This window comes from Gouania willdenowi, chromosome 5 (genome assembly GCF_900634775.1).
Source record: "Gouania willdenowi chromosome 5, fGouWil2.1, whole genome shotgun sequence".
Lineage (NCBI taxonomy): Eukaryota > Metazoa > Chordata > Actinopteri > Blenniiformes > Gobiesocidae > Gouania > Gouania willdenowi.
In genome coordinates this window covers 13,834,798-13,857,878 of record NC_041048.1, presented here as the reverse complement: position 1 = coordinate 13,857,878, position 23,081 = coordinate 13,834,798, and the positions used below count along the sequence as shown (strand labels likewise).

Sequence of the window (23,081 nt, the reverse complement as noted above, 5' to 3'; positions counted from 1 at the left end):
TCCGGTGAGACTTTGCCGCAGAAAGATGGACACTCCAAACGTCCCTATAACACTCTGCATTCTTTTGTTGTTTCACGTGTATTGTGGCAGTAATCATTTTAAAGTATAATGCTAAGAAATGTCCCTTTTTCCTCTTTTGTTTTCACGTACCGCACATGTTTTCTAAGAGATAAGTTGTCATGTGACCAGGTACGTCACGTTCTATGACATGTATTTGCGGAAAAAGTGTTTCCATAGCGCTTTAGCGTCACATTTCATTAATGAAACGTCTGAAATACCTTCTCGTGAAAGCGTCAAATCCTTTTAGTGATATTTGAGTGCATTTTCAAAATTCAGGTGTTTCCATTACCGGTTTTTATTGCGCTATTTAGATTTTTCGCATTTCCAAGGGTACTGGATAATAAGATTCTGTATAATGTGTTTTATCGCTCATTCATTCCATAATTATTCTCTATAGTTGTTTTTCCTAAGAATTCTGAGGAAAATGTTCTAGACGGACATAAGGGAGTACTTGGATTCAATAGTAAGAGAAAGGGGGAACTTGAGCCAAAAATGTTTAAGAACCACTGGTTTAATCTCCTATTTGTAGTTAAAATGTGTTTGTTGTTGTTGTTTCTGTGTTGTGTGTTCATCAGCCAACACAGCCTGTGACCCTGTGATTGAGGAACATTTCCGTCGCAGCCTGGGGAAGAACTACAAAGAGCCCGAACCCACCGCCACCAACTCAGTGTCCATCACCGGCTCAGTGGACGACCACTTCGCCAAGGCGCTGGGGGAAACCTGGCTGCAGATCAAAAACAAGGGCAGCCCCTCATCGCCTGGCAGCAGTCCAAACTCCTCCCCCGACAGTCACATTGTCAATCACAACCACTCCCCTTCAGTCCTCTCCTGAAGAAGGACAGGACTTGGTTCTGCTTCCCTCACCACTCTCAGCCCACTCATCTCAGCTCTCCCTCCTGGTCTGGTTCAAGGATCCAAAACCTCATGGAGGGTCAGTCCTTCAGTCACAACACACTCTGTTTGCCTCCTCTGTCCCCTGGTGTGCTCACACTAGACATGGATTCAGTATTGAGTGATGAGGGATGAGTGGTCGACTCAGCTTCCTGCTTCCACTCAGCCATCGTCAAACCAGGAGCTGAGCACGTGTCTGTAGCTATATGTACATAAAACAGCCAAAGGAAAGGCTGTGTGTTCAATATTTCTTCTTTTATTTTGTTTTTTTTCCTCGTTTGTTTTTTGTAACAGGCGTTTGTTGGACTGATTCTGCATTTTTAATATTATTTTTATTATTACACGCTCGATGTCTGAAAGAAAAAGAAGGTGAGAAACACATTGGAGAAAAAAAAACCCTTGACCATCAGACAACCAAAGAAATATCAGGCACTAATGTTTGATCAAAGCCCAACTTTAACTCTTATTTTGCCCTATTTCTTTCATACTGCCTTCATCATACGTTTGCAACATGACTGTAGAGCAAGGTTGTCAAACTCATTTTAGTTCAAGGACCAGGTACAGGAAAATTTCAACATTAATGTACCCAAGTTTGTACTTCCAAAAGTATGGAAGACATCAACAATATAAGCAATAAGTAACAGATAATTAAATGTTCTTTGACATTTTTTGACTAATTTTAATTTAATTTGGGGAGATTTTGTGGAATAATTTAAGAACAACAATTTCAACAACAATTCACAACTGAATTATTTGGTAATTTACACAATGATTCATGTTTTCTCTGTCATTTTCACTTTCTCCTTTGGACTGAATCGGATGCCCTCTAAAGGGCCAGATTTGATGTCACCTCTCCCTTTTATAATGTGTTAGCGGACCCACGTGAACTTATTCATGTAAATACAATCGAACCCTTTTATCATACCATCTCGTAACAGGTATTTAAAATCTGCCAATCAAACATGAGGTATTGAACACTAGGTGAAGTCATTCAGCAACTACCATTAATGTAACAGAAAGAGTTTTTATAATAGAGAAAGTTTGATAAATAGCAGCTATTAGCTTATTTGCAGATATTAGCTTCTGACACAAGCAGCAATTGTTGTTTTCGATATGAAATTGAAGGTAAAATTGTGCTGTAAATTACATCCACATTTCTGCTAAACTATTGAAACAATAACTGTGAGGTAATGATGGACCTGAGTTGATCTACCGGTTCATCTCTACTTCAGTTGTCACTTAAAACCAATGTTTTAAAGAAGCCCTTTTGTGTCAAACAAACAAAAGTCCTCCACATAAAGCTGCCACCTTTCACTTTTTGTTGGCCCAGCTGACGATTGTGGCCATAATGAGAGGAGATTGGTGAGCGACCCGCTGCCTGGTGAAGGTCGGCTTCTATTCAACCATCCGCTTTGATGTGTTTCAAAGACTGCTGACAGATGACACTGCATCATGTCACTGTGTGGTCAGGGTGGGGGGGGGTGACTGCCATCATTCACATTTCTTCCATCACGTGTGGCTTTTATTTTGTATTTTGAAAGATTGGGTGCTATCACACCCTGGCTGTCTTCCCTGTTGTTTGGTAGATTTTTGTACAAGATGATTTCGAAGGTAAATTCTGCTTTTTTTATTTTTATTTTTTTTTTTAGAAGCATGTGTTGTAGTTTTAATAGCTGGTATCTATTAGCGTTGTTAGCATTTCAAAATGTAACTTCTATTAGCCTTTCATCCAGACGTTAGTTGTTACTCATTTCCTTGTCAGTAACAGACACTATACACTCACTGCTGGGTCAGTTGTACTCCATATTAATTTTGTTATTGTTGTACTCGCATTTTTGTATCGTTTGTCATCAATAACGCTATGGTAACAGGCGTGTAGTGGGACAGCCTCTGGACAGGCTCCATGATAGCAAACCAGGTGATGGACTATAGCGACCATTGCTGAGGTCGGTGTCAGCGTTGGGATTCGCTAATGGTTGTGGGATTTCTTTAAAGATGTTGAACCATCAGTGGTACAGGATGCCCACACACCAAACTGACTCAGCAACAAGTCAGAAGGACAATAGGACACATTCAAAAGCAGAGATTTAAGACAAAACAACACTGTTAGTAAGATTTAATGTTTAGATTTTGTGAGAGCAGTTCTTTTAAAACAGTGGTTCCCAAACATGGGTACGTGTACCCCTAGGGGTACAGGAGCACATTGAATGGCATACTCGGAAATATTTAACAATTCATTAAAAAAAAGAATAATTTGAAAATGTTCCTAGTTCCTTTTTAGTCTAATTTTTAGGACAAACTAACACTACTATTGTTCAATAAAATACTTTTATTTTTTTTGTAATTTATTGAGACAGGATTATTTTATGCTTTAGAGGCCATTTTATCACATTTTTGGCAAGAGGACACAATAATGAGCTACATTTTACATACCTATTAACTTACTATTGAAGTCATCACATAAAAGTTGCATTGATGTTTTATTAGATTTTTTTAAAAAATCCGATTTAAGTTCCACTAATTGTTTTTGATAAATAAAGACACGGTTATGGGTTATGGCCCGCTGTTTCATAATGATATGAAGGGGGTACACATGATTTGACTAAAATGCAAAGGGGGTACACGTAGGGCTGGGCGATAAAGACCAAAACTCATATGTTGATATTTTTCCTCAAAATGGCAAAATACGATATAAATCTCGATCATTTTAATTCAAATAAAGTCTTACCAGAAAGATAATACCACAAACAGTTGATTTGATTGATCAAGTAAGGATTGATCTGGGATGTCAGGTTTCTGTTGTAAAATAGACATTTTTGATCATAAATGTTAAATATTCACAGGTGGCCATAGTGGATGCGATGCCATGCAAGATTACTGTCAAATAGGCATCTGAGGTCCAGAATCTTAGAAATGTGTTTTTAATTTTAAATATGTGACTTCTGATTGGCTAGTAACAGAAAAACCTGTTTTTGGGTTGGACTTGCAATATGGCGACACCCAGTTTACACCATATTTTTATTCAGCTGGTCAAAAACTGCAAGTACGCCTAACAGACCAGACTTCTATAAGAGACAGCACGTGTGAGTGAGTTCTATAGTGTGGCTTGTGTAGGGGTAAAGTCTGGGTTAGGACACACTAATCATTTTCATGCTGGTCTGAGAAGTAGCAAAAGCAGCGACACCTAACAAGTCATTTTATATGAAATATGCTGTAAAAAAAAAATGATATATATATATATGTATATAGGTGATAATGTAATTTTCTATATCGCCAAAATAGAAAACTCGATATATCGCCCAACTCTGGGTACACGGGACAAAAAAAGATTGGGAACCACTGGTCCAAAATGAGCAACCTTCATTACTATTCCTACTGGTTCTCTGTAATGAAAGGGTAGAACATGAGTGAAATAGAACATAGAACAGCTGAATGAAGCCTTGATGTTGCAGATTTCCAGTTGACCTGGTTTGTCTCACTTTGGTGTGTCGGACTTTATCGTTCGTTCCTGTACGACTTTGGTCTGTTTCTGCATTGTAACTGTGTGTTTGTGGCGGAAACAGTTCTTCTTCTGTTGTATTAGTGGGCACACCTTCCACCTGTTGGCCTCCAACACAACGGTATTTTTGGGGTTTTTATTGGGTTGGATGACTGTGGCCGTGGCCCACTAGGACTCAGTCCCAGTAACACATGCTCTCTGTGCTCGTGAACATGCTCACATTCCAGACATAAAACCAGAACTGATGAAAGTCAACCTAACAGCATGTGAGGGTAGGGGCATTGTGGGAGGCGGAGCTTCGGGAGCTGAGCTTTTGGAAGCGTACGCTGTGGGCGGGGCTAACGTTCACCTGCCACTGAACGTGTCACAGACTCACAGTGACGCCGCTCCTTCCATTCAGACTGCTTGTATTTCACACAGGGGTGAAGAAGGGTGGGGTTTATTTCTTTTCTTCGTCTTTTTCATCATCATCATCATCATCATCATCATTTCTGTATCATGCAGTAGTTGAAAGGCACACACTCCCTAGACACTGTAGGATAATCACTTAATAAGAATACTTTTTTTGCTTTTTATAATAGGTAACTATAAGACCATCATTACGCTGTGCGTAACGAATGTACAGAGAAAACAAATCGTAGGTATTTTTTTGAGGATCAATTAATTTGTTAATGATATGTAGTTATTTAATGTTGTGTTACCCTGTTCTTCTATTGTAATCATTACAGTTTTCCTTTCTGTGAAAAAGTTGATCTTTTTTTTTTTTGTTTTGTTTACAGAGTTGACTTGTTAGAGTAAAGGTGCAGGAACACAGTAAACACATGATGCCACAGGCGTGTCAGAGACAATCGCTACTTCCATTTATCAGAAATGAAAGATTCACAGGAAATGAAAATGAAGCAGGATCAAAGCAATATGACTTCAAACTGTTTCTCTGATTGTTTCCGGAACACATTTGACGTTCATGTTTTTTCAACATGGTGTTCTCGTCAACATCTGGTAAGCTCCTCAGTGAGTGGAACTCCACAGGTTCCTCTCTTTAATTTGGTATACAAGTCCGCACCAGTAGAGCAGACCCATTAAAGAGGTCTCGCTCTTTTACTCTGAGTGCACCACACTCTCCAGGTCCTTTCATTTTTCCTTTCTTTTTGAAGTGGAAGTAGTATGTACTTTAGGGGTAGTGATGCTCTCAACTGTAGGAACATTTCTATAAAACCAACAGTCGAGTTGTGGCTCTGTGTCTCCGACTTAAAAGGTTTTGGCAGGCCACCTTTTTTGTACGTAAAGTAGCCTCGATGAATAATAAAGTGCTCTTAAACCACCGTCTGACTCTGTGCTCCTCTTATTTTTTAAAGAGTCTTGTGACTAAAATTCAACTTAGTTTTAAGTCCAAAGTTGTATTTTATATTTTAAATGTATTTGTATTTTAATTTAAAATATTTTTATTTTTATTTTAGATATATTTGAATTTTTTATTTTAAATATTTTTTGTATCTTTATTTTAAATATATTTGTATTTTTAATTTTTTTTCTACTTAATTTTTTTAAAATTTAATTAAAAAAATGTTGTTTTAGTCAACTGAATGACGTCTAGATTTTAGTCGACTAAATATGTTACAGATGTCAACACAAGCATACGATTCAATTAGCATTTATTAATCTGATATTGGATAGTATTAATGCAGAGGTTCCCGACCTTTTTTGGGTCGTGACCCTATTTTGATATCACAAATGTGATCCCAAAGTCATTTTTTTCTTCTAGAATTAGTTTTAGACCGTGTTTATTAAAAAAAAAGGATTAGTGACAAAGTGTCACGTAAACAAATGTTAAAGTTATTTGTTATGTTTTGACCAATTACTAACCTTGTATTAACGTTTGTAAGAACAGATTTGACATGATCAATGCATAATACCATGATTTCTGATGAGATTTCATCCCATGTGACAAAAACTTGCTTACTTGTTGTTCACATCATTATTATAATTAATTATAGTCTCATTATTGTCACTTTAAAACAAATGTAGTCAACCAAAACTATGATGAAAATGTTTATTCAACAAAATTTAAACTGCAACAGAAAAATACAGAATAATAATTAATGCTTTTCATAAAATCCAGGACACTGACTCTTTAGTTTCTGCATTTACGGTAATTATTTCCCAGAATTTTACAAACAGAAATGCAAAGATTATTTATTGCTTTGGAGAAAAATTTGCCTATGAGCCAAAATCAACACATATAGTGCAATGACACATGAACCAGGTCGACCATCACATCTGTAATGTTTTACTAGGTGAGTGATTGCTGACAGTAGCACACAGTTGGTTTTAGTGTAAATGCATACGTTTCATTCTTTATAAGGTCACATATTCATCAGAATTCCAAAAACACACACACACACAAAAAAAAAACCTAACCGATTCCAGGAAAAACTACTGAAACTGTTTTTTAGAACAGATCAGATGCAAAATAGAATTACAAACACTGAACATGACCTAACATCAGAGCACATGCATCACTCTCCTACATACGCACAGCAAATAAGTTTGTCCGGGCAGTGCTCCAGGTGATATTTCATGTAAAAGAACAACATTGTTTTTCACTAAGACATGAAATGACTCATTTCTGAGCGTCAGCCATGGGGAAATGGGCTTTGAAAATAATACAACCAGTCAGTTTTCTGTGGAGGAAAACATGAGGTTTTATATCGACAACTGGTGTTTGGCTTTATTTACAAAGAAAGACAATAGAAAAGAAAGAAGAGTTAAGTGGAGTGTGAAGATTGGCTGCAGTTCTGCGCTTGTTCCGCCTCTCTTTCAGATGCTCTCATCGTCACTCATGTCCCAAATCTATAAAAAAAAAAAGAAAGAAAGAAAACACATAAACAGAAATATCAAACCTTGACATTTTGAAGTGACTAAAAACTCACATAATCTTAAGAGTTTTCTGAAAACTGGTGGTGAATAAAGCTGTGCCAAAGAACAAACTCTGTACTATGCACTACACACTCAATGAGTATTTACTGTCTACTAATTACTAGAAGTATGGCTAGGAGTATGAGGATGGGTGAAAAAGGAAATAAGGCTATAGTAAGGCATAAAAATTGGCAAAAAAATTTAAAACGCCTCAAAAAAGGAGGTAAGACATAAAAATGGGCAAAAAATTTCAAACGCTTTAAAAAAGGAGGTAAGGTTATAGTAAAGCATAAAAATGTGCAAAAAAAAATTCAAACGCCTCAAAAAGGAAATATGGTTATAGTAAGACATAAAAATTGGTAAAAAAATTTCAGGCGTCAAAATCGGAGGTAAGGCTATAGTAGGGCATGAAAATGGGCAAAAAATTTTAAAACGCCTCAAAAAGGAGGTAAGGCTATAGTAAGGCATAAAAATGGGCAAAAAAAATTTCAGGCGTCAAAATCGGAGGTAAGGCTATAGTAAGGCATGAAAATGGGCAAAAATTTTTAAAACGCCTCAAAAAGGAGGTAAGGCTATAGTAAGGCATAAAAATGGGCAAAAAAATTCAAACGCTTTAAAAAAAGAGGTAAGGCTATAGTAAGGCATAAAAATTGGTAAAAAAAATTCAGGCGTCAAAATCGGAGGTAAGGCTATAGTAAGGCATGAAAATGGGCAAAAAATTTTAAAACGCCTCAAAAAAGGAGGTAAGGCTATAGTAAGGCATAAAAATGGGCAAAAAAAATTTCAGGCGTCAAAATCGGAGGTAAGGCTATAGTAAGGCATGAAAATGGGAAAATTTTTTTAAAACGCCTCAAAAAGGAGGTAAGGTTATAGTAAGACATAAAAATTGGTAAAAAAATTTCAGGCGTCAAAATCGGAGGTAAGGCTATAGTAAGGCATAAAAATTGGTAAAAAAAATTCAGGCGCCAAAATTGGAGGTAAGGCTATAGTAAGGCATGAAAATGGGCACAAAATTTCAAATGCCTCAAAAAAGGAGGTAAGGCTATAGTAAGGCATAAAAATGTGCAAAAAATTTCAAACGCTTTAAAAAAAGAGGTAAGGCTATAGTAAGGCATAAAAATGTGCAAAAAATTTCAAACGCTTTAAAAAAAGAGGTAAGGCTATAGTAAGGCATAAAAATGGGCAAAAAAATTTCAAACGCCTCAAAAAAGAGGTAAGGTTATAGTAAGGCATAAAAATGGGCAAAAAATTTAAAACGCTTTAAAAAAAAGAGGTAAGGCTATAGTAAGGCATAAAATTGGTAAAAAAATTTCAAACGCTTTAAAAGAGGAGGTAAGGCTATAGTAAGGCATAAAAATGAGCGAAAAATTTCAAACGCTTTAAAAAGGAAGTAAGGTTATAGTAAGGCATAAAAATTGGTAAAAAAAATTCAGGCGTCAAAATCGGAGGTAAGGCTATAGTAAGGCATAAAAATGGGCAAAAAATTTCAAACGCTTTAAAAAAGGAGGTAAGGCTATAGTAAGGCATAAAAATTGGCAAAAAAATTTAAAACGCCTCAAAAAAGGAGGTAGGCTATAGTAAGACATAAAAATGGGCAAAAAATTTCAAACGCTTTAAAAAAAGAGGTAAGGCTATAGTAAGGCATAAAAATGGGCAAAAAAAATTTCAGGCGCTAAAATCGGAGGTAAGGCTATAGTAAGGCATGAAAATGGGCAAAAAAATTTCAAACGCCTCAAAAAGGAGGTAAGGCTATAGTAAGGCATGAAAATGAGTGAAAAATTTCCAACGTTTTAAAAAGGAGGTAAGGTTATAGTAAGGCATAAAAATGAGCGAAAAATTTCAAACGCTTTAAAAAGGAAGTAAGGTTATAGTAAGGCATAAAAATTGGTAAAAAAAATTCAGGCGTCAAAATCGGAGGTAAGGCTATAGTAAGGCATAAAAATGGGCAAAAAATTTCAAACGCTTTAAAAAAGGAGGTAAGGCTATAGTAAGGCATAAAAATTGGCAAAAAAATTTAAAACGCCTCAAAAAAGGAGGTAGGCTATAGTAAGACATAAAAATGGGCAAAAAATTTCAAACGCTTTAAAAAAGGAGGTAAGGCTATAGTAAGGCATAAAAATGGGCAAAAAAAATTTCAGGAGCCAAAATCGGAGGTAAGGCTATAGTAAGGCATTAAAATGGGCAAAAAAATTTCAAACGCCTCAAAAAGGAGGTAAGGCTATAGTAAGGCATGAAAATGAGTGAAAAATTTCCAACGTTTTAAAAAGGAGGTAAGGTTATAGTAAGGCATAAAAATGAGCGAAAAATTTCAAACGCTTTAAAAAGGAAGTAAGGTTATAGGAAGGCATAAAAATGGGCAAAAAAATTTCAAACGCCTCAAAAAAAAAAAGGTAAGGTTATAGTAAGACATAAAAATGGGCAAATAATTTTCAGGCGTCAAAATCGGAGGTAAGGCTATAGTAAGGCATGAAAATGGGCAAAAATTTTTAAAACGCCTCAAAAAGGAGGTAAGGCTATAGTAAGACATAAAAATGGTCAAAAAATTTCAAACACTTTAAAAAAGGAGGTAAGGCTATAGTAAGGCATGAAAATGGGCAAAAAATTTTCAAACGCCTCAAAAAGGAGGTAAGGCTATAGTAAGGCATAAAAATGGGCAAAAAATTTCAAACGCTTTAAAAAAAGAGGTAAGGCTATAGTAAGGCATAAAAATTGGCAAAAAAATTTCAAACGCCTCAAAAAAGGAGGTAAGGCTATAGTAAGGCATGAAAATGGGAAAAAAAAATTTAAAACACCTCAAAAAGGAGATAAGGCTATAGTAAGACATAAAAATGGGCAAAAAATTTCAAACGCTTTAAAAAAGGAGGTAAGGCTATAGTAAGGCATGAAAATGGGCAAAAAAAATTTCAGGCGTCAAAATCGGAGGTAAGGCTATAGTAAGGCATGAAAATGGGAAAAAAAATTTTAAAACACCTCAAAAAGGAGGTAAGGCTATAGTAAGACAAAAAAATGGGCAAAAAATTTCAAACGCTTTAAAAAAGGAGGTAAGGCTATAGTAAGGCATAAAAATTGGCAAAAAAATTTAAAATGCCTCAAAAAGGAGGTAAGGCTATAGTAAGACATAAAAATGGGCGAAAAATTTCAAACGCTTTAAAAAGGAAGTAAGGTTATAGTAAGGCATAAAAATGGGTAAAAAAATTTCAGGCGTCAAAATCGGAGGTAAGGCTATAGTAAGGCATAAAAATGGGCAAAAAAATTTCAAACGCCTCAAAAAGGAGGTAAGGTTATAGTAAGGCATGAAAATGAGTGAAAAATTTCCAACGTTTTAAAAAGGAGGTAAGGTTATAGTAAGGCATAAAAATGAGCGAAAAATTTCAAACGCTTTAAAAAGGAAGTAAGGTTATAGTAAGGCATAAAAATGGACAAAAAAATTTCAAACGCCTCAAAAAAAAAAGGTAAGGTTATAGTAAGACATAAAAATGGGTAAAAAATTTTCAGGCGTCAAAATCGGAGGTAAGGCTATAGTAAGGCATGAAAATGGGCAAAAAATTTTAAAACGCCTCAAAAAAGGAGGTAAGGCTATAGTAAGGCATAAAAATGGGCAAAAAAAATTTCAGGCGTCAAAATCGGAAGTAAGGCTATAGTAAGGCATGAAAATGGGCAAAAATTTTTAAAACGCCTCAAAAAAGGAGGTAAGGCTATAGTAAGGCATAAAAATGGGCAAAAAAAATTTCAGGCGTCAAAATCGGAAGTAAGGCTATAGTAAGGCATGAAAATGGGAAAATTTTTTTAAAACGCCTCAAAAAGGAGGTAAGGTTATAGTAAGACATAAAAATTGGTAAAAAAATTTCAGGCGTCAAAATCGGAGGTAAGGCTATAGTGAGGCATAAAAATTGGTAAAAAAAATTCAGGCGCCAAAATTGGAGGTAAGGCTATAGTAAGGCATGAAAATGGGCAAAAAATTTCAAACGCTTTAAAAAGGAAGTAAGGCTATAGTAAGGCATAAAAAATGTGCACAAAATTTCAAACGCTTTAAAAAAGGAGGTAAGGCTATAGTAAGACATAAAAATTGGCACAAAATTTCAAACGCTTTAAAAAAGGAGGTAAGGCTATAGTAAGACATAAAAATTGGCAAAAAAATTTAAAACGCCTCAAAAAAGAGGTAAGGCTATAGTAAGACATAAAAATGGGCAAAAAATTTCAAACGCTTTAAAAAAGGAGGTAAGGCTATAGTAAAGCATAAAAATGGGCAAAAAAAAATTCAAACGCCTCAAAAAGGAAATAAGGTTATAGTAAGACATAAAAATTGGTAAAAAAATTTCAGGCGTCAAAATCGGAGGTAAGTCTATAGTAAGGCATGAAAATGGGCAAAAAATTTCAAATGCCTCAAAAAAGGAGGTAAGGCTATAGTAAGGCATAAAATTAAGAAAAAAATTTCAGGCGCCAAAATCGGAGGTAAGGCTATAGTAAGGCATGAAAATGGGAAAAAATTTTTAAAACACCTCAAAAAGGAGGTAAGGCTATAGTAAGGCATAAAAATGGGCACAAAATTTCAAACGCTTTAAAAAAGGAGGTAAGGCTATAGTAAGACATAAAAATGGGCAAAAAATTTCAAACGCTTTAAAAAAGGAGGTAAGGCTATAGTAAAGCATAAAAATGGGCAAAAAAAAATTCAAACGCCTCAAAAAGGAGGTAAGGTTATAGTAAGACATAAAAATTGGTAAAAAAAATTCAGGCGCCAAAATTGGAGGTAAGGCTATAGTAAGGCATGAAAATGGGCACAAAATTTCAAACGCTTTAAAAAAAGAGGTAAGGCTATAGTAAGGCATAAAAATGGGCAAAAAAAATTTCAGGCGCTAAAATCAGAGGTAAGGCTATAGTAAGGCATGAAAATGAGCAAAAAAATTTCAAACGCCTCAAAAAGGAGGTAAGGCTATAGTAAGGCATAAAAATGGGCAAAAAATTTCAAACGCTTTAAAAAAAGAGGTAAGGCTATAGTAAGGCATGAAAATGAGTGAAAAATTTCCAACGTTTTAAAAAGGAAGTAAGGTTATAGTAAGACATAAAAATGGGCAAAAAATTTCAAACGCCTCAAAAAAAAAAGGTAAGGTTATAGTAAGACATAAAAATGGGCAAAAAATTTAAAACGCTTTAAAAAAAAGAGGTAAGGCTATAGTAAGGCATGAAAATGGGCACAAAATTTCAAACGCTTTAAAAAAAGAGGTAAGGCTATAGTAAGGCATAAAAATGGGCAAACGCTTTAAAAAAAGAGGTAAGGCTATAGTAAGGCATGAAAATGAGTGAAAAATTTCCAACGTTTTAAAAAGGAAGTAAGGTTATAGTAAGACATAAAAATGGGCAAAAAATTTTCAAGCGTCAAAATCGGAGGTAAGGCTATAGTAAGGCATAAAAATGGGCAAAAAATTTCAAACGCTTTAAAAAAAGAGGTAAGGCTATAGTAAGGCATAAAAATTGGTAAAAAAAATTCAGGCGTCAAAATCGGAGGTAAGGCTATAGTAAGGCATGAAAATGGGCAAAAATTTTTAAAACGCCTCAAAAAAGGAGGTAAGGCTATAGTAAGGCATAAAAATGGGCAAAAAAAATTTCAGGCGTCAAAATCGGAGGTAAGGCTATAGTAAGGCATGAAAATGGGAATTTTTTTTTAAAACGCTTCAAAAAGGAGGTAAGGTTATAGTAAGGCATAAAAATTGATAAAAAAAATTCAGGCGTCAAAATCGGAGGTAAGGCTATAGTAAGGCATAAAAATGGGCAAAAAATTTCAAACGCTTTAAAAAAGGAGGTAAGGTTATAGTAAGGCATAAAAATTGGTAAAAAAAATTTCAGGCGTCAAAATCGGAGGTAAGGCTATAGTAAGGCATAAAAATTGGCAAAAAAATTTAAAACGCCTCAAAAAAGGAGGTAAGGCTATAGTAAGACATAAAAATGGGCAAAAAATTTCAAACGCTTTAAAAAAGGAGGCAAGGCTATAGTAAAGCATAAAAATGGGCAAAAAAAAATTCAAACGCCTCAAAAAGGAAATAAGGTTATAGTAAGACATAAAAATTGGTAAAAAAATTTCAGGCGTCAAAATCGGAGGTAAGGCTATAGTAAGACATAAAAATTGGTAAAAAAAATTCAGGCGCCAAAATTGGAGGTAAGGCTATAGTAAGGCATGAAAATGGGCAAAAAATTTCAAACGCTTTAAAAAGGAAGTAAGGCTATAGTAAGGCATAAAAATGGGCACAAAATTTCAAACGCTTTAAAAAAGGAGGTAAGGCTATAGTAAGGCATAAAAATGGGCACAAAATTTCAAACGCTTTAAAAAAGGAGGTAGGCTATAGTAAGACATAAAAATGGGGAAAAAATTTCAAACGCTTTAAAAAAAGAGGTAAGGCTATAGTAAGGCATAAAAATGGGCAAAAAAAATTTCAGGCGCTAAAATCGGAGGTAAGGCTATAGTAAGGCATGAAAATGGGCAAAAAAATTTCAAACGCCTCAAAAAGGAGGTAAGGCTATAGTAAGGCATGAAAATGAGTGAAAAATTTCCAACGTTTTAAAAAGGAGGTAAGGTTATAGTAAGGCATAAAAATGAGCGAAAAATTTCAAACGCTTTAAAAAGGAAGTAAGGTTATAGGAAGGCATAAAAATGGGCAAAAAAATTTCAAACGCCTCAAAAAAAAAAAGGTAAGGTTATAGTAAGACATAAAAATGGGCAAAAAAATTTCAAACGCCTCAAAAAAGGAGGTAAGGCTATAGTAAGGCATGAAAATGGGCAAAAAAAATTTCAGGCGTCAAAATCGGAGGTAAGGCTATAGTAAGGCATGAAAATGGGAAAAAAAATTTTTAAAACACCTCAAAAAGGAGGTAAGGCTATAGTAAAACATAAAAATGGGCAAAAAATTTCAAACGCTTTAAAAAAGGAGGTAAGGCTATAGTAAGGCATGAAAATGGGCAAAAAAAATTTCAGGCGTCAAAATCGGAGGTAAGGCTATAGTAAGGCATGAAAATGGGAAAAAAAATTTTAAAACACCTCAAAAAGGAGGTAAGGCTATAGTAAGACATAAAAATGGGCAAAAAATTTCAAACGCTTTAAAAAAGGAGGTAAGGCTATAGTAAGGCATAAAAATTGGCAAAAAAAATTTAAAATGCCTCAAAAAGGAGGTAAGGCTATAGTAAGGCATAAAAATTGGCAAAAAAATTTAAAATGCCTCAAAAAGGAGGTAAGGCTATAGTAAGACATAAAAATGGGTGAAAAATTTCAAACGCTTTAAAAAGGAAGTAAGGTTATAGTAAGGCATAAAAATGGGTAAAAAAATTTCAGGCGTCAAAATCGGAGGTAAGGCTATAGTAAGGCATAAAAATGGGCAAAAAAATTTCAAACGCCTCAAAAAGGAGGTAAGGTTATAGTAAGGCATGAAAATGAGTGAAAAATTTCCAACGTTTTAAAAAGGAGGTAAGGTTATAGTAAGGCATAAAAATGAGCGAAAAATTTCAAACGCTTTAAAAAGGAAGTAAGGTTATAGTAAGGCATAAAAATGAGCAAAAAAATTTCAAACGCCTCAAAAAAAAAAGGTAAGGTTATAGTAAGACATAAAAATGGGTAAAAAATTTTCAGGCGTCAAAATCGGAGGTAAGGCTATAGTAAGGCATGAAAATGGGCAAAATTTTTTAAAACGCCTCAAAAAGGAGGTAAGGCTATAGTAAGGCATAAAAATTGGTAAAAAAATTTCAGGCGTCAAAATCGGAGTTAAGGCTATAGTAAGGCATGAAAATGGGAAAAAAATTTTAAAACGCCTCAAAAAGGAGGTAAGGTTATAGTAAGACATAAAAATTGGTAAAAAAATTTCAGGCGTCAAAATCGGAGGTAAGGCTATAGTAAGGCATAAAAATTGGTAAAAAAAATTCAGGCGCCAAAATTGGAGGTAAGGCTATAGTAAGGCATGAAAATGGGCAAAAAATTTCAAACGCTTTAAAAAGGAAGTAAGGCTATAGTAAGGCATGAAAATGGGCAAAAAATTTCAAATGCCTCAAAAAAGGAGGTAAGGCTATAGTAAGGCATAAAATTAAGAAAAAAATTTCAGGCGCCAAAATCGGAGGTAAGGCTATAGTAAGGCATAAAAATGGGCAAAAAATTTTCAAACACCTCAAAAAGGAGGTAAGGTTATAGTAAGGCATAAAAATTGGTAAAAAAATTTCAGGCGTCAAAATCGGAGGTAAGGCTATAGTAAGGCATGAAAATGGGAAAAAAATTTTTTAAAACACCTCAAAAAGGAGGTAAGGCTATAGTAAGACATAAAAATGGGCAAAAAATTTCAAACGCTTTAAAAAAGGAGGTAAGGCTATAGTAAGGCATAAAAATGGGCACAAAATTTCAAACGCTTTAAAAAAAGAGGTAAGGCTATAGTAAGGCATAAAAATTGGTAAAAAAAAATTCAGGCGTCAAAATCGGAGGTAAGGCTATAGTAAGGCATGAAAATGGGCAAAAAATTTTAAAACGCCTCAAAAAAGGAGGTAAGGCTATAGTAAGGCATAAAAATGGGCAAAAAAAAATTCAAACGCTTTGAAAAAGGAGGTAAGGCTATAGTAAGGCATAAAAATTGGCAAAAAAATTTAAAATGCCTCAAAAAGGAAGTAAGGTTATAGTAAGGCATAAAAATGGGCAAAAAAAATTTCAGGCGCTAAAATCGGAGGTAAGGCTATAGTAAGGCATGAAAATGGGCAAAAAATTTCAAACGCTTTAAAAAGGAAGTAAGGCTATAGTAAGGCATGAAAATGGGCAAAAAATTTCAAATGCCTCAAAAAAGGAGGTAAGGCTATAGTAAGGCATAAAATTAAGAAAAAAATTTCAGGCGCTAAAATCGGAGGTAAGGCTATAGTAAGGCATGAAAATGGGCAAAAAATTTTCAAACGCCTCAAAAAGGAGGTAAGGCTATAGTAAGGCATAAAAATGGGCAAAAAATTTCAAACGCTTTAAAAAAAAGAGGTAAGGCTATAGTAAGGCATAAAAATGGGCAAAAAAAATTTCAGGCGCTAAAATCGGAGGTAAGGCTACAGTAAGGCATGAAAATGGGCAAAAAAATTTCAAACGCCTCAAAAAGGAGGTAAGGCTATAGTAAGGCATGAAAATGGGCAAAAAAATGTAAAACGCCTCAAAAAGGAGGTAAGGCTATAGTAGGGCATAAAAATGAGCGAAAAATTTCAAACGCTTTAAAAAGGAAGTAAGGTTATAGTAAGGCATAAAAATTGGCAAAAAAATTTCAAACGCCTCAAAAAAGGAGGTAAGGCTATAGTAAGGCATAAAAATTGGTAAAAAAATTTCAGGCGTCAAAATCGGAGGTACGGCTATAGTAAGGCATGAAAATGGGCAAAAAATTTCAAATGCCTCGAAAAAGGAGGTAAGGCTATAGTAAGGCATAAAATTAAGAAAAAAATTTCAGGCGCCAAAATCGGAGGTAAGGCTATAGTAAGGCATGAAAATGGGCAAAAAATTTCAAACGCCTCAAAAAGGAGGTAAGGCTATAGTAAGGCATAAAATGGGCAAAAAATTTCAAACGCTTTAAAAAAAGAGGTAAGGCTATAGTAAGGCATAAAAATGGGCAAAAAAATTTCAGGCGCTAAAATCGGAGGTAAGGCTATAGTAAGGCATGAAAATGGGCAAAAAATTTCAAATGCCTCAAAAAAGGAGGTAAGGCTATAGTAAGGCATAAAATTAAAAAAAAAATTTCAGGCGCCAAAATCGGAGGTAAGGCTATAGTAAGGCATGAAAATGGGCAAAAAATTTCAAACGCCTCAAAAAGGCGGTAAGGCTATAGTAAGGCATGAAAATGGGCAAAAAAATGTAAAACGCCTCAAAAAGGAGGTAAGGCTATAGTAAGGCATGAAAATGAGTGAAAAATTTACAACGTTTTAAAAAGGAGGTAAGGCTATAGTAAGGCATAAAAATGAGCGAAAAATTTCAAACGCTTTAAAAAGGAAGTAAGGTTATAGTAAGGCATAAAAATGGGCAAAAAATTTCAAACGCTTTAAAAAAAGAGTTAAGGCTATAGTAAGGCATAAAAATTGGCAAAAAAATTTCAAACGCCTCAAAAAAGGAGGTAAGGCTATAGTAAGGCATAAAAATTGGTAAAAAAATTTCAGGCGTCAAAATCGGAGGTAAGGCTATCGTAAGGCATGAAAATGGGCAAAAAATTTTCAAACGCCTCAAAAAGGAGGTCAGGGCATAGTAAGGCATAAAAAGGGCAAAATATTTTCAGACGCCTAAAATCGAAGGTAAGGCTAAAGTAAGGCATAAAAATAGGTGAAAAATTTCAAATGCATTACAACGGAGGAAAGGCTATAGTAAGGCATAAAAATGGGTGAAAAATTTAAAACGCCTTACAACGGAGGTAAGACTAAAGTGAGGCACAAAAATGGCCAAAAAATTTCAAACGTCTTACAACGTAAATAAGGCTATAGTAAGGCATAAAGATGGAGGTATGCGATTCCGAACACAGTATTCAAGTCTTTGAACTAAACATTTTGTTGGCTGTGAAAAACCAGTAAAACCAGTAAAGCTGTGAGCAGGCTAGAAAAATCGCTTCTGGTGACTCTGAACTGTGAAGTGTGTGATATTCAGGAAACTGGCAAGGAAAAAAAAAGGGTTTTAGTCTAATTTAGACTTGTCCTTCTTAGTTTGAGTGTAGTCTCAGTTGACTTAAACACAAGGTTTATTTTTTATTTTTTCACTAGTATTGGTTAGGTTTTACTTTCTAAAAAAAAAAAAACAGCCCATTACACTAAAGTCCTACAACCTCATATTAGTTCAGATTAATTCATCTAATTTGTTTTTAACGCCAACTGGTCATTGGTCAAGTCCAAAAGCCTGGTGTTCATTTTATAAACCCTCCCCCTGAGGACACGCAGAAAAAGCAGAAAATTCTAAAAAATCTACACAAGCACAAAGAGAACATGCAAACTCCACTAACGTCTCACACCAGGTATCAAATGCAGACCTTGTTGCTGTGAACCTAGTTTCATCTTATTCTTTAATAGTGTAACCAAATGAAGTAAAAGCTTTGAAAACCACCATATAAAATGTCTACTCACACACACACACACACACACACACACACACACACACTCACTTCCTTTGCACAAGTGTGTGTGTGTGTGTGTGTGTGTGTGTGTGTGTGTGTGTGTGTGTGTGTGTGTACACCAGCGGTCGTCTGAAGGCTGCAGATTCCTCACATTCTCTCCTCAGTAAGACGTAATTCACATACCTCTGACATCGTCTGGAATTTGACACACTCATGGCTCAAAGCACACACACACACACACAGGTGCTGGATTCCTCTGAGTGAAATATCTCACAAACATGAACTTAAAAAGCTAAACCACGGCAAAAAGCGCCTGATTGCTGCTGTTTTTGGTCCTCCATTGAAATGCCTGATTAAATATAAATGTACGTGTTTTATTTGGGATGGAAAGGAACTTCCATCATTGCCCAAACGGCACGAAACCCAAGACTGAAACTCATGCAGAGCATGCAGAAAAGTTGTCGATCCCAACATAATCATGACCTGTCATGGGCGTTGCACTCGACTCCCGGTAGTTTTCTACCTAGTCAACTTTAAATAGCACTAAAACATCCATATGACACTTGTGAGGAAGACACATTCAGGGGTGGACTTGCCCTTTGGCATACCGGGCATCATCCCGGTGGGACGTCGACCCAAAGTGAGCTGGTCTGGTCCTCTACGTTTTTTTTTTTTTTTGAGGAGCTACTGGAGGCCGACATGGTAACAAGTGACCAAAAATGGTGGCAAGGTGGCAAGAAAAGAACTAACCCTAAATAGCCCTAACGCAGTCAAGAATGGCCAAAAAATAAGCAAATAAAGAGGAACCAGGTGGTACGTAATGGCAAAGGGCAGCTTTAATTGGCAAAATGTGCCAAACAATAGTGGAAAAGGGCAAAATATGGAACAAAAAGAGGCAAAATGTAAGGAAAAAATGAAACAAGTGGTATTTATTGGGCAAAAGAAAAAACTAAAATTCGATAAAAGTGTCAAAAAGAACTTGCAAAAATGGAAAAAAAAAAAGGTATATTTATTGACAAAAGTTAGCTAGAGGCTGTAAAAAGGGTCAAAACTTTTTTAAAAGCGGCAAAAATGGGACAAAGGAAATGGGTAAATAGGAGCTAAAACATTTCCCCATTTTATTTGTTTTCTGGGTGAAAAATAATTCAAATTAAGACAAAAAGTCACATGTTGAGCATCCATGACTTAATAACGGCTTCTATATAGTGTCGCTGATATTGTAGTGGGCTGGTCTGGATAGAAAATACCAGTACTGAATTTTTGTCCCAGTCCACTCCTGGACACATTAAAAGTGTTATGGTGTCCTTTGATCTCTCCTGTGTGTAGAGTTCAAAGGAGACCGACACATGAAAACAACAACAGCACCAAAGTGAGAAGTCACTAATGAAATGATGAGGGGGCACTTGTGTCTGACAAAAAGAAGAAGGGGGACAAGAGACAAAGAAGGTTAGGAACCACTGGTGTGGAGAATCGGGGACACAGTCACCATCAAAAGGAAAAGGAGCAGCGCCACTCTTTGAAAACCCCTCATTTGGATCTCTGCCATGCCACAATGATGGTGTGTGTGTGAGTGTATGTGTGTGAGGTAGAATCTTTTTGTGTAAAATGAATAAGAGGAAGATGGTGTTGGGGTTAAAAAGAGGGAGTTTTATGTAAAAAAACATGCCAACATAAGCCAATAGTTCTACTTGACTCTTTGAAATGTGTCTGAATACTTTGGATGTTTCACATGTGTTTGTGTGTGTGTTGTTGCCAAACATGGGCCGATAAAATCCACACACATCACCTCACAGCTCTGTAGAACAAAGACGCACATTCAGTTCACCGTCATGTTTTCTCACCTCTGCTAAAGGTTGAGCATGACAAGGTCTGAAGCTAGTTGATGACATAGCAAAAAGGATGGTGGTTGGTGTTATTGTAGTTCAGGGTAGTTGCACCGTGCTTGGAATTCCTGCTATTACTATATACACACACACACACGATCCATTACGTCATCAGGGGGAAATCATCCCCTACATAAACATGGCCATCATACAAACCTTCAGCAACTACATTCCTGTAGCTCATAAAGTGCTGAGAGCAACTGGTCTTACTGCATATCATGGACCGTCTTCTCTCCTCATTGGACCCAAAACGATGAGTTGTAAAAGCTTGATGTTTAACACAGTCCTCCTTAGGGCTGGGCGATATGGATCAAAACTCATATCACAATATTTTATCTCTAAATGGCGATACACGATATAAATCTAGATATTTTTATCTCAATAAAGTCCTACCAGAAACACAATTCAGGGTTAGATTTGCTGATGCAAAATGCCACATAGGCACATTCATTAACAGTTGCACAATATGTGCCAATTTTGCATTTCATCCTATAAGGGACAGCATGTGTGAGTAAGTTCTGTAGCGTGGCTTGTTTAGGGGAAGGTCTGAGTCAGAAATCAACCTACAGTAGCTGTGTTTTTTATGTTGTTCTGAGAAGTAGCGAAAGCAGAGACTCCTAAAACGAGTGTTACAATACAAAAAAAAAGCTATAAAATAAAAATATATCATTATAGACTATATTGTAATTTTTCTATATCGACAAAATAGAAATCTTAATATATCTTAAATCTCTATATATTGCCAAGCCTATTCCTAGTACATTTTGAAACTGCCAAACTACAACAGATCAGTGTTGATGTTGACAGCAAATTTTAATTTAGTTTTAGTCTTGACTAAAATTGAACTTTTAGTCAATATGTAGTAATCAGGACTATTTAAGTTTAGTTTTAGTCTGATTTTGGTTGAATAAATCTGGTCAAGTTTGTCGACTAAAAGAACATCAACATTCCCGCCAGATTGATTTTCATTGTAACTAAACTTTTTTCTTAATGTTCTAAATCTAAGAACTTAGATGTTTACATAAAAAACTATTATCACATCAGAATATTAAATTACTAACTATCTTGAACGGTTTCTAAGAAAAGCTGTCCCCTTTGAAGATACCTCGAACAGAGTAAAGAAAAACGGAATAAGGGCAATAACTCCGGAAAAAATGATTGCGTGCTTCTCATTTTCGAACTCCATTAAGGTATTGATTCCCTGAAGCCACACACCGAATTTGGGTGATTTATCTTAAACAATTGTACAATTAATTAAAAAAAAGGACACATTTTGATATAGTTTTCGTTCACTTGTATTTTTCTTATTTAATTGGTCGTAGTCTCTTTATTGTCACTTGGAAAAATGTAGTCGACAAAAAGTATGACAAAAATCATAGTCAACAAAATTAACACTGTGACAGATCCCCCTCCCCACCTGCTCAGGATGAACCCTTTCCTCTAGAGTTTAAAAAGTCATACTCACAATAAGTGTTTACACATGACTATGTTCCCATAAATTTGGAAATTACCGGAAATGGGGGGTGGGTCCCCAGGCCCCATTTCAAAAAAGGGCTCAGAGCGTCTCATCATATTCATTCATAGAGTATTCATACCAAACTGCATTCCGATCTAACAAGAACTAGAATAGTAGTAGTAACTTGAAAAATGGTGACATGTACAAGGTAAAGGGACGATTTATACATTGGTATGTGCCATTGATTTGGTACCAACCTTCATAATATTTGACTAGCAAATAAATGAGAAATCGACTTTTGGTTATTTTATATTATATTGGGCTCCGAGCGTGGATGTGTACACATCCATAGGTTATACCTACCAAATTTCAGAGGAGTAGCGATTTTAACTAGTGTACACAACAACAACAACAACAAAAAGAACAAAGTGAGTGGCTTTCTGAGTTCGATAGCCCGGCCTAAAAATTGAAAGGAATAAAGCTCAGTGTTGACCACCAATGAATGAAACTGTTGTGGTTCTGACTTACACACAGATCTACAGCAGCTCTAAGGGACTGGCAGAAACTCTATCAACAACCCAGTTTTAACTTTGAAGCTGCCTTATCACCTCAAGACCTTTACTCCCTGTATAGCTGGGGAAACAGGATTGTGGGATGTTTGGTGTGTGTGTGTGTGTGTGTGTGCGTGCGTGCGTGCGTGCGTGCGTGCGTGCGTGTGTGTGAGCCTGTAATCAGTTATGCTTGGGGCGTGAGGACAAGTATAATCCAGAGGAGTTGTGGAAACAGGGGCAGCATCTGATCAGATGGAGGCTTTTAGCTGGAAGCTGATGCAAAATGAGCCAATGTTCTGCTTCAGCTGATTACAAACAGCACAAATGGCTCTAATGAGATCTATGTTATTCCCAATTTTAAGAGTGTGGGTCAAAATAACAGAAACTAGGATGTACTGTAACCAAATGGTCTGAAGTGGAACCAAGACATTTTAACAGTGAGGATGTTCAGGCAGGGTTGGGGTCAATTATAATGGTAATCGGGTAATTGATAATTAATTAGAACTATGGCGTAATTTTAATTGTAATTGTAATTTTAAAAATATGTTGCTGTCATACTCATATTGAAATTGTAATTGACTTCAGATAATTGACTTCGTAATTGTAATTGCCAAGAAAATTCTATAAAAATTGTCAATTGTAATTCAATGAAAAACTGTGGAACCATGTTACAGTTCTATGTATATTTCTACATAAAATGTATTTAACTATTATTAAAATGTGTTTCCCATCAAGCTTTCCCACATCTTACCA

At 35.5% G+C, this 23,081-nt stretch overlaps 2 protein-coding genes across 4 annotated transcripts in view; one reads left to right on the top strand and one right to left on the bottom strand.

The window, feature by feature from the left end:
* Positions 1 to 5,771, top strand: part of vgll4b (vestigial-like family member 4b) — a 37,752-nt gene extending 31,981 nt beyond the window's left edge. For all 3 annotated transcript variants that reach the window (XM_028445883.1, XM_028445881.1, XM_028445882.1), the window contains one exon: positions 636 to 5,771. In XM_028445883.1, the coding sequence (XP_028301684.1) occupies positions 636 to 892 (257 nt within the window). In that variant the 3' untranslated portion in view covers positions 893 to 5,771. The remainder of the gene's footprint in view (positions 1 to 635) is intronic.
* Positions 5,772 to 6,483: 712 nt separating this feature from the next.
* The window catches only part of LOC114462834 (ubiquitin-like modifier-activating enzyme ATG7), a 57,869-nt gene continuing 41,271 nt past the window's right edge, over positions 6,484 to 23,081 (bottom strand). The window contains exon 10 of the mRNA XM_028445878.1: positions 6,484 to 7,300. Within this exon, the coding sequence (XP_028301679.1) occupies positions 7,268 to 7,300 (33 nt within the window). The 3' untranslated portion in view covers positions 6,484 to 7,267. The remainder of the gene's footprint in view (positions 7,301 to 23,081) is intronic.